The sequence below is a fragment of the Garra rufa genome, chromosome 6 (genome assembly GCF_049309525.1).
Source record: "Garra rufa chromosome 6, GarRuf1.0, whole genome shotgun sequence".
In the NCBI taxonomy this organism is placed as follows: domain Eukaryota; kingdom Metazoa; phylum Chordata; class Actinopteri; order Cypriniformes; family Cyprinidae; genus Garra; species Garra rufa.
In genome coordinates, this window is record NC_133366.1 from 30821023 (window position 1) to 30833572 (window position 12550).

General features: G+C 34.2%; 1 protein-coding gene and 1 long non-coding RNA gene across 2 annotated transcripts; one reads left to right on the forward strand and one right to left on the reverse strand.

Moving 5' to 3' along the window:
• Nucleotides 1–299: 299 nt before the first annotated feature.
• snapc3 (small nuclear RNA activating complex, polypeptide 3) lies at nt 300–12550 on the forward strand. The gene is made up of 9 exons (XM_073842724.1): nt 300–575; nt 642–713; nt 2165–2246; nt 6796–6900; nt 7008–7157; nt 7276–7358; nt 9338–9496; nt 9712–9819; nt 12107–12550. The coding sequence occupies exons 1-9, from the start codon at nt 334–336 to the stop codon at nt 12252–12254; spliced, it is 1149 nt and encodes a 382-aa protein (XP_073698825.1). The 5' UTR covers nt 300–333; the 3' UTR covers nt 12255–12550.
• Nucleotides 7169–11260, reverse strand: LOC141337002 (uncharacterized). Its single transcript, XR_012355730.1, has 3 exons — nt 11184–11260; nt 10893–11054; nt 7169–7377 (listed from the first exon to the last, which is right to left on the reverse strand). It is a non-coding gene; the product is annotated as an uncharacterized lncRNA (long non-coding RNA).

The window sequence follows — 12550 nt, forward strand, 5'->3', positions numbered from 1 at the left end:
CAATCAGTCATTATTGGGACCTTTTGCTAGTCCGAGCCTTGCTTATTGAAATGGGAGAAATGCCCTTGTGGTTAACACATGTTAAATTAGGATTACAGTATTGGGTAAAACTTAGTGGATGTAATTATTCGTGTATATATACTTTGTTTGGACAGTGAAACGCATAAACTGATCTCTAAGGCAGTTCTTCAGTTCTTGCAGGACTGTATATAAGAATTTAGTTTAAACCTTGACCTGTAGAGGGCAGTAATACCCCTAGTAGCGTCTACACTGCGGGACAGCTATAAGAAGAAGAAAAAGAATCTTTGCGCCAATGTTGTTTCACAGCTCATTATGGCTGAATGCAGTTCTTTGATGCGCGAGGAAAAGAATCATGAAAACGTTCCTGTTTATGAGTTTATGGATGTAAACTCTAAGGAGTTTCATGTCGGCATATTTAGAGATTTGTGGCTGGATGTGTTGAATCCGGAGGTGTATTCATACGGTGACACAGCCTCAGAGATAGAGGACGTGGGGTTCATTGAGGAGATGGGCATTGAGCCAAAGACACTGGAGGAACTCAAATGCATCTGCAGGTATAAGAGAGATTAGCGTTTTATTTATGTATTATTTATTATGTGACATATATTGTCTTTTTCCAGTGTTGATTCTCTGAGAAGTGGACACGAAGACACAGACAATGTACCGTCAGATCTTCATTTATCCACACTAAAGTAGGACAAAATCTTTCTATCCCAGCAATGAATATGTTTTTAATAAACATACTAGAAATGTAAGGTAATGTAATGTAATGAAATATGGGCCATTCCGTGTCAAATCAACATTTCTTTAACTTCCCCGGCTCAATTTTTTGATATATATATATTTTTTTTTTCTGTAGAAAGACAAACATAAATAGTGTTGAAAGGCAAAATACTGATGTCTCATATGTGTATTTACTGAGTACTCCTGAATACACCATTTTGGTTTTATTTTACACCACTTGACAAGTTTTACCTGAGATTTGGAGCCAAATTAAAGGGCTGTAAAAATGAATTTAATAAAATTTGGCAGCATCATTTTATTTTTATTTTTTCACAGAGTTTGGTAGGTCTATTAGTAAAATCTGTTGACTTTAACAATCTTTGTGTCCTTATCTGAAACAGTGACCGTTCAAAAATGTCAAAAAACACTTCTTATATCATTTTTACCAAGTTTGCATGCCTGTAGCTCAAAAAGTATTATCTTAATGTCCTTTTAGGTTCTGGTTCTTAGCAACACCTTTGGTATCTGCATTTTAAAGGCCTTTGATGGTTTAATATGGTGATCTTAATGCAGCTCCATGAGTAAATTGTACCTATTTTCAGTGGTCAAAAAGTAAATGTGGGTCATTTTACATACAGCTGATGCTTTTTTCTCTCTTCAAAGCAGTTCCATGTTCAAAATTTTGATTTTACCCATTTTTTAGCGATTTCACACAGCTGATACTTATGGCATTTAAAGATAAATGTTTAAAGAATAAATAATAATTTAACTAGAAATTTTACTTTTTTGCTTTTATGAAAAGAATTGCATAAAACATAACCAAGTTCAGCGGATTTATGGTATGGTTAAGCTGAGGCACATTAACTTGCTCTCAAAACAAAAGGTGTATTTATAAGAATCTATGTTTTTATCAATTTTAGAGATATTTGGAAGATGGGATTTTGTTAGTGACCTACATTTGGTTTCTGACCTCTGAAAATGAGAGCAATTTACCAGTTTACTCTTGCAGCTGTATTTAGATCTACATATCTCTGGGATTGAACCACTGAGGTCCTTTAAAAAGAAGATACCAGAAGGGAAGTTTGTTAAAAAAAAACTAAATCTAAAAGGATATTAAGTTAACTGCAAACTTGCAAAAAGAAACAAGAAGTGCATTTTGCCATTTTTGAAGAGTGACTGTTGGCATTTAATGAAACTGTTAACAGATGTTTACTAATAGACTTTTTACTGAAACTTTTTGACCCCCCTCTACAGAATAGTGGATTATTCAGTAAATACACATCTGTGACATTTTGTATTTTGGCTTATGTGTTTGTCTTACTACAGAAAAAAATATTAACAAAATCAACATTTTGACCCGGAGACCTCTGGTTGAGTTGACACGGAATGACCCATATGTAAAAATATGCTGCTTTTTCAGACTACGGAAGAGAAGACAAGATTATAAAGAAACTCTCACCAGAGACACTGTTGACAGACATGAAGTCTATGCCAATGAAATGGTATGTTCAATGTAAGGGTGTGCGATATGACAATTTTTGATCATAGTTGATTGAAATGTGTCCACAATCTGCTTTTGAAAAAATAGTTTATTACAGCGTGTCTCTGTCTCAATATACTGTACAACACGACATACATTCTCTCATGGGACACTGCACTTATTCGCAATTATAAATGTACATTATTTGCATGTGCTTTAAAGCCTTGCTGGTTAAATAACGTGCTCTGTTCTGGCATGTGCTTCACGAGTGCGTACACCTGAAGTGCATGTGCTAAAAGCCTGTCAAACAGCGCTTGATTACTGGACTAAGCTGTCTTTCATGTCTGATACGCTAATAGTGTCAAAAACACACAAGGATTACATAATAACACAGTTGGTTAAGTGAAATTAAACCGTTTTTAAACAGAAATTAAACTGATACACGCCTGTATATTAGATGCATACTCTTAAAGCGACAGAAATAAACATGATGCACATGATCATTAAAGGGACAGTTCACCCAAAAATTTACTCTCACAATTTTTTTTCCTGTGCTGAACACAAAAGAAGATATTTTGAAGAATGTGGATAACGGTAGCTGGTCCCCACCATTACCCCAGCTCAAAGCGTTCTGTTACCGCCCTGCTAAAGATCTGCTAATATGTTCCGTGCTTTCCCACCCACTCCACAGCTTCACTCACAGATTGTGTGCCTGCTTCCAAAGCTTGTTGCGTTAACAGGTAGATGCAGTACAATCCACATTGCAGTCCGTGGTTGATCCGCTGAATTAGAAACTTGGTAGTTTGCATTTCTGTCGGTAATGATTTGCTCTCGGTCTTCTAAAAGTGCTAACAACAAAATATTTACGTTCTTAGAATTAGAATGTCTAATCAAATTAATTTACCCAAGACAAGAGAGAGAGGCTGCTAAGGCAGTTTAAAATTGAAAAACATGAATTCAAAGCTCCAACAAGCCAGCAAGTAAATCATAGAATATTTAGCAGTTTTTCACATTGCAATTATTGTAATAAAGTGTATTTCCTATTGTAATCACTTGTCATGATACTAGTAATCTATAACACATCATATGTATAATATTTTATTAAATTTATAAATAGTTCAAAATTAATATAAATGTTCTAAATTAGTTGTTTATTAGTATATAATATAGATTTATGCTGTAAAATATTAAATTACATGTCTAACAACCCAGCATTTTTAGAGTGTAAGATGTACCATCTGGGTGTAAAATGGCCATCTGACTGAATCTGATTCTAACCCATGTGAAATAAATAATTATTACAAAAAAAAAAAAAAAACTAATTAAATTATTTACTTCAACCGTCATATTTTTCTTCATAATGTTAACATTAACAACATAATTATTAATTAGTTAATTCCTGAATTAATCAGCTGTTCGAACGAATTAAATGAATGATATGATTCAGTAATTAAAACTTGATGCCACCTACAGTACTGGCAAATTAAGTTTGATTTTTAAAGTGTCAGTTATTTAAATTATTTAATATTTCAATTTTATATTTAAAACATTAATCTCAACATGAATTTATTCATTTGATTGCACTCATGCCACCTCTGAGCCTCATTAAACATGAAAACATTTTTGTGTTCTTCTGTGCCACCTCTGTAGTACAAATACATTTTTAATACTGATTTCATTTGATTGGTAACTTATTCTTATTCTACTTGTTATTCTGTTGTTTTAATTAGAAATTTTACGTACTTTTTAATAAAGTTGCCAAAAATGGCATTACAAAGGTAAAAACAAAATTCCACTGTAAATCATTTTAAGGAGTCAAATATTGCTTCGTAATGGGAAGTGATCCTAATTTAAAGGTGCAGTGTGTAGATTTTTGCGGCATCTAGCGGTGAGATTGTGAATTGCAACCAACGGCTCCCGTCCACCGCTCACCCCTCCCTTTACAGAAGCTATGGTGGCCCACACGGGATTAAGATGTCGTCGTTTTAGACAGCAAAGAGTAATGAGGTTTCTTTTAAAACGTAAATTAAGTAATTATATTTACTTAATTAAATAAAACGATGTTATTGTGAATATTACAGTTACTTGTTCATCATTGTGTCAGTGTTTTTCAGCTAGAACAACAGTGATGAAACGCGATCTGTAGAGCAGTTTGTCCGTTTAGGGCTACTGTAGAAACAATACGGCGACTTCCATGTGAGGGGACCCGCGGCAAAGAACTTATACTGACAAGAAGTGAAAGTCAATAGAACGTTCCATTGCAACAGCGCCGCCCAGTAGCAGCCCTACGCTTCCGCCATTTTGGAGTGAAAGCCACTGGGCAGTCCACTACCTTCATGCTGTCGCTATGGCAAATATCAGCTGCTTTGTTTAAAAAAAAAAAAAGTACTTTAAAGCTAAAATACATAACCTGAATCATGACAACATTTTTTAATATATTTTTTTTTACTCCTTTCCGTTTATTTCTTAAGAATTTTTGTATTATATTAGGCTAGTTCTGTTAATTATTAAACCATAACTCGTTTGTTATTAAAAGGATTTTTGTACGTTTTGTACGTACCCTAACCTTTGTTATTAATGCAATAAAAAATATGACAACACAAAATAACGTATATTATCAAAAACAGACTTTGTCTTGCATTTATTTTTCGCAAAATCTTTGCTCTAGCATTATAAATGCTGAACTAATACCAACATATATAATTAAATTAAGGACATGCATCAAAATATTGGGAATGTTAGACAATAAATATACGACAGGAATATAACAGCTTAACAGTTAACTGTTTTTGCAGTATATTATCTTATATTAATGTCCGTTAAAGCATGACTAAAAACTCCAAAATTATTTAATTATTTAGTTATGAAAGACACAGCAATACATCATGTTCTGTAAGATCATCGATATTTGTAGTGTGATCCATGGGTTTAACACGTACAATATAATGTATAAATACAATATATATTTCAGATCTATAATAGTAAATAATACAGCAGGCTGCCTCAAATGTAATGGTTGGATTACACAATTGATATCATAAAACATATATAATAATAATACAATACAACTTTTACTGTAGTATTCATAACATTTAGTGATGACTTAAATTGAGAAATTGTCTATTGCATTTCTGAACTGGCTGTGAAAATTTTGTGTGTGTAAGATATGATGAATTCTGATCCGTAAAATAAATCTAACAGTGTAGAGTGACTGTTTGCACTTTTTAAGGTCACACACTACATCCCTGCAGTCATTGCGTTCTTTTATTTCCACATTGACTTCTATTTCGTTGTCATTCTGTCTGCTTCTGTGCTGTTGTCCAGTTGGAATTTTCACTCCAAAATGGCGGACGCGCTACCGAAGCGCCACCTAGTGGCTGTTACCAAAACAGCAACAGAGTTTCGCCTCTTGGTATTCTATACTCTTTGCCCGCGGTCTATGTAGATATAAGCTGATAATTCTAAGGTAATAAAAACATAATGGTTCATTAAGTAAGGTCTTTATACATCCCTGAAAACATAGTTATGTATACTATATTGCATTTCTGTCTAGAGATCCTCTTAAATATTACACATTGCACCTTTAAATTGAGATTGCTTGTATTTTATTTCAAGACTTGAACATGCATCTCCTGAATAGTGTTGTTTAAACACTATTCAGGAGAAACAGTAGTGTCATAGAGATATAGAGATATACAATGGGTAAAAGTTATTTCCACATTCAGGTGGTTGAATCAGAGGTATTCAAGCCTTAACATACTTTATGTAAAATTAAGAAAAAAGTTAGATCAGTTTGTATGTTTATTTTAAAATGTTGCTATAAGTACAACTCTTCATGTGCTTCCTTGACATATTGAACATATTGCTGCATTGTTTTCTCTTCATTTTTTTATCCTTAAATTTTCTTTAGTTGGTCTTAAAGTCTTCAATAAAACCTGCAGAAACCCTGTGTTTGGTTAACCACATTCTTCAAAAAAAAAAAAAGTTTTACCTTCAACATGTTTTATGTAAAAAAAAAAACAAAAAAAACTTGAGAGTAAGTTATGACAGAATTGCCATTTTTTGGGTGATGGTAGGCTAATAAAAAAAACGCAAAGAAAAATCACTGCTCTTGACTGTAGAACTTTTATTTAATTCATGCACATGAATTGAATGCTACCTACTGTAGCTGAAAATTAAAGCACTGTTTGTTTTGTTTGTATATTATGTGTATTTGTAACCTGTAGCCTATCTTTGTTCTTATTTTTTAATAAAATAAAAAACATGACCAAGATTTTTATCTTCGCCCACCTTGGCCTAAACATCTGCCATTCTTTTTAGTTTATCTTTTGTTACCTTGTAAGGATTTGGTTTTAAAATAGAGAAATTAGTTTGGCTGTACTGCTCAGAAGACTTGCAAAATGGTAAAACCAACATCATAGAATCGTGATAAAATCATGAATCATGATATTTCTGAAAAGAAATCATGATATATTTTTGCCATATCGCCCACTCCTAGTTCAATGTGAATAATCCTTTACAAACACATCCTCTAAATATGAAATTTATACTCTCATTCCTTATTTATGCAGGAGATGATATCTGTGGGTAAGAAGCCTGATAACCTCATAGACCTGATTCCTGAGGGAGAAATAATATTGACCTTTAATATTATGTATCCCGTTCTATTTCAAAGGGTATGTCCTGTACGTAACACAGAAATACAAAGAAATGTTTCATTTCATAGAGCAATAGTCTCTGTAAGTTTCTCCATTCACTAATTGTTTATTTTTAATGGTGCCAGTTTAAGCATGTGAGGGCATATCAGACTCTGCAAGTGTTGGGCTCTCAGAAGTTGAGCGATCTTAGAGATGCCATCTGCTGCGTCAGTGACCTGCAGGTGTTTGGAGAGTTCAGCAACACTCCAGATATGGTACCACAGTTCATCAGCAAGGTTAGAAACAAACGCATACACAGGAACACTCAGTATAAATCACATTGGAGCAGGGTCAAACTAACATTGGCAAAGATAGCAAACATACAGCTGAAAAGTTGATGTTTATTTTTCTTAGGATCATTACAAGTCTGCTTTCTTTTTCTTCAATGGAACGTTCTTCAGTGATACAAGGTTCCCAGAATGCCAAGACATCAGCACGTAAGACAGCAGATGAAAACTGCAGATATGAAAGACAAATCTTGCTCAATACAGAAACTCATCAGAAGCATTTATAACCTGATTTGAACGTAACTCATTGTGAATGTCACACTGTACTCCAAACCAAATATCATAGGACTTTTCCTTTTTCATAGCATCTAATACATTCACTACAATTAATAATACAATTACACTACAGTTATCACTTCACTACATTCAATAAGTCACCCAAATCTTTGATTATCGTCATTATTCACTTTTATGTTCTTAAAAACCCTTATGGCATTTTACTTGCATGGAACAGGAGGGAGAAATGTAAAAAAAAAAAAAAAATTCTCCCTGGTAAAAGTACCAGACTCCGTCCCTTCAACTTTTTGTCTTGTTGGAGCCTTTTTGTTGTTGTTTTTTTTCCCAACATCAATCTACACTCCATCACTTCCCATCTTGTTCAAAAAACAGATTTGCAAATTTGCTAACAGGAAAAAAGTTAAAATATATCATGACATGCACATCTGTTATGACACTCAGTTGAGAATGTTTGGTAACACTTTATTTGTATTATTTGTATAATTACGCTGTAACAAGGACAACTTAGAATAAAGTGCAACCAAATGTTTTTACACTTTGAAGTCCACCTGTGATAAATAAAATTGTTTTTACGTATGACCTAACAACTAAAGATGCATATCAGAGCAAAAACCATGCCACAAGGTCAGAGGGACTGCCTGCTGATTTCAGAGATAAAAATTGTCAAGGCACAGATACCAAAAAGTCAGCTGCATTCAGGGATTCCAAGTCTTATTGTTACAATCAGATGGACGAAGTGATCCAAATGTTTTAGACCCTGTTTCCACGCAAGGTTAATACTGACATATTGTGATTGGATCACCTAAAACATTGGTAACACTTTGTTTTAGGACCAGTTCTCACTATTAACTAGCTGCCTATTACCATGCATATTAGTAGCATATTCACTGTTTATTATTACTTATTATTTATAAAGCACACATTAATGCCTTAGGCCGTGTTCACACTTGGCGTCTTTTTTTTTAACTGCCAGCGTCTGTTTTACATTATAACCCTATGGAGTAAACAGTCTTTTCAAAAAAGCCCCGAGTGCTTTTTTTAAATGCCACCGCCGGTGTCTTTTTCTGCAGCTCAGAGCGTCTTTTTAAGTTGAAAAAAGTTTTTTTCTGAAGAAAACGCCCTACGTCAAGCACTTTTTTGACAGCTGACCAATGACAAGCGAGTAGCTAGACCTTTTGTTTGGGAAAGGTGCCATTATATAGACTTTTATTTTATTGTTGTGAACCGGATTTGCCTCCCCGTTAACTTCAAAAACCGGCGTGCAGCGCCGATAGCTTCTTGAGCCGCACATCGACATGTACAGTAGCGCCGTTGCGCTCCGGGCGTCCCTTTTTCGAGTCCCGGCTCACAGACCTTTCCCGATCCCACTTCGCTTTCTGTCTAAATACTGTCCTATCAAATAAAAGGCAAAAATGTCAAAAAAAAGCTGCAACGCTTCCAGATTTTTTAGCAACTAAAAAAATGCCCAAAAAAAGACCCAAGTGTGAACACTCCCTGCATGACCATATTTTATAGCACCCAATCCTACTCCTTACCTAAACTTAACAAATACCTTACTAACGATTAATAAGCAGCAAGAGTTTATTGAGGGAAAACTCTTAAAAATGAATATATGTTCCCTAATTTAAAGTGTTTCCAAAACATCTTAATACTAGGTGTAAACTTGCCCGCAAGGCACCATATAAATGGCTGCAGACAACAGAGGTCAACAGTTTTAAAATTATTCATCACAATGCTATTATATGGCTCTAGAATACTTTGGGGTGTTATTATCCAATAAACACAGTTTATGTTTTTACTTTCTTTTTGACTAATTTAAATGGGGAAAAATTGAATTGATGAATGAGTTAGTTGTGGATTTTACAGATTTATAATTTGTGTGTTTGCTGAAGGACTACACAGGAGTGGGCCCAAACCAGAGACTTTCCAGAATTCAAGACTGCTAAGATGGAGGACACATCTTTCTATGACCTGAAGATGAAAGTTGGGTTTCCATATTTATACACTCACCAGGGTGATTGTGAGCATGTTGTTATCCTCACTGATATCAGGTCAGTCCTATCTCATTTCATGCTAATTTTCCCAAAACCTCATACACATTTATTTTCAAAGCTTCTAAAAAATTGTTCAGTTCTACTAAAGAATTAGAGGGTGGTGTTACACAGTATATACATGGATATATATATTTTGTTAAAGTCAGTCATGGATTTAATAGTGTATGAAAAGTGGAGTTGATTTAAATTGTTTTTGTCTCATGTGGTGTTAGACTGGTTCATCAGGATGACTGTTTGGACATAAAGCTCTACCCACTCATCAATCACAAGCATAGAGTCGTGACTCGGAAGTGTTCTGTGTGTCATCTCTATATCAGCAGGTAAACAGTAAGCGTATAGAGCTGTTCAGCTGTTCATGTTGATTTAAAGGTTTTCCAAAATTCTAAAGTACTGTTTCCTTTTGAAATTTCTGTTTGGGTTTTTACAATAGCAGTTTTTAATTTATGACTTATATTCTAATATTGTTTGAAGAGACTTTTATGTGCAAATGTCTGTCATTTCAACGTAACACACAGTTGTATCTCAAATGTGAATATCTAAACTTTTTTTGTGGTTTTAAATAAGTTCTAGAAGTTAGACAACAACTACCAAAAGGATGTGTGTTTGTGTGCTTGACACATCTGATGTAGTACTTAGCACAAGTGTTTCACATTTTAAATGTTACGTTACAGATGAAAAGAAAGGTCTTTCATTAAGATTTGTTATCAGCCCATATTTTACTTTCTTTCACCAAAAAATGCAGTTATTAAAAACCCATTCGAAAATGAGAAAGTATTCCAGAAAAGTTGGGATGTTTTGTAAAATGCACTTTTTTTTTTTACTTAATTAAAAAAAAAAAGTACAAAGAAAAGATGGCTGTTACACACTCCAAAAAAGTTGGGACAAAGGCAGAATAAAAGTGAAAAGGTTATAGAATATCCAAATTAAATTGTTTTGAAACAGTTCACAGTAAGCAGGTGAATTGGTAATAGGTGAGGGTATTATGTTTGGGTGTAAAAGGAGCATCTCCGTCTTGGCAAGTAAAGCTGGTTCATGGCTCATCACTTTTGCCAAAATTCATAAGAGAAGAGTCAAACAAGTCAAAAATCACATTTTTCAAAGCAAAACTACCCTATATAATAATGTGAAAAGATTCAGGGAATTCAGAGATATCTCAGTCTACATAGGGCAAGGCAGGGAACCTCAGTTGAATGTGCATGACCTTTCAGCCTTTAGATGGCATTGCCTAAGAAAACATCATGCTGCAGTGTTAATTATAGCCACATGAGCTCAGGAGTACTTTGGAATACAGCCAGCACTTAACAGTCTGCTGCTGCATAAATAAATGCGAAAAGTTAGGTGCACCCAAGTTTTCCACCACATTGCATTTAACACTGCAGTTTTACAAGTTCACCTTTTTTTTTAATCGCTGTCCATGTAGGCTATACTGTCCTCACGATGCGTTACTTTGCAAAGCTAGACAGCGAGCTAACGTGAGGGAAACTCCAATAATACTTCAAGGTGTAACTTTTCTTGTTTAATTGAAGTTTCCTTTTCCCTTTTTTGTATTGTAAAACTGAAAAAAACAGAACAAAATAGACATCAATATAAGCATAACAAGCTAAACAAAACAAACTACTGTCAGGTAAATTGTACATTTCTGAAGAAACAATGACACTTTCTTAATATGAAAATAAAAACTTACAGACAAATAGTGTCCCAGGAACAGCGTAAATATAAAACTTAGATGCATCATCTATCCAGCTGTGTGCTCTGGCTACTCCTTGCTTTTTAACTAAACAAAATGGCTGAACACCCACTAGATGGCAGTGCTCCTTAAACAATTACTTCATAATAAAAGTCCTAAAAAAGTCCTAAGGAAGGCAGCACATAGGCAATATTGACTTATAAATGATTAACTAACAATCTGGTCAACATACAGTTCTTTATTTGAAGCACAATTCTACAAGAAAGGTAACTTACCCTTACTTACTGGACCAGGACCAGGGCTTGACATAACCTGGGAGGTTAATGGCTACGTGTCCGAGAATTGTCAGGTTCTGATTTTCAGAAGGATCAGGTCTTAACATTCTTAACGGAAGTGTTGTCAATCATTCTTTTCATCTTCTCTCATCATCCACAGCTACATCCACATCCACATCTGACAGGCCTAGGCTACTCACCTCTCTCTGACTGACTGCAGCACACGCATTTTCAAACATACAGGAATATCTGGACAAAACATTTTGCTTGCAAAACTTTAACAATTAGTATCCTCAGTTCCCAAACAATTAAACATTGTAATCAAAAGGAAAGTTGATGTGACACTGTGTTAAACATGCCTCTGTCTGAACTTTTTTTGGAGTGTGTTGCAGCCTTCAAAATCAAAATTTGTTCATATTTACAGTGAAGTTGGGCAGTAAAAACATTTTTGGACTTTAATCAGTTTTAATAAAGGTTAAAGAGAATAAACAAATAACATATTACTGATTTTATGGCATTTCACAAAACGTTCCTACTTTTCTGAAATTGGGGTTGTAAATTCTAAATAGTTTGATAATGTAGTACTTTTAATCTTTAAATATGAATTGTTTTGTATATTGAAAGGAAGTTGTTTTATCTTTTCAGATGGATAACAACCAACGATGCTTTTGCCCCTTCGGAACCCTGCCTGTTTTGTGACCAGTGCTTTCGAATGTTTCATTATGATGATAAAGGGAATAAACTAGGAGATTTCATGGCCTATGCCTATGTTGATCCAGGCACATTTAATTGATTTCAAACTTAAAATATTCTATGATTATAGTGTTTGTAAATGTAAATTGACATTTTCCATGGTTTTTTTTTTTTTTTTTGATCTGATTTTAAAAAGTATTTTGTGTGCAGCAAATCAGTAGTTACCATAATAAACATTTGTCTGTTTCTACTCAGTTTTCTAACATTAATGTATTAAAAAAAAATTCACTTCCAGAACAAAACATTACAGATAATTTACTTACCCCCTTGTCATCCAATTCTTTTAGGACAACATTTCAGGACTTCTCTGCATATAGTGGACTTCTGTGGTGCCCG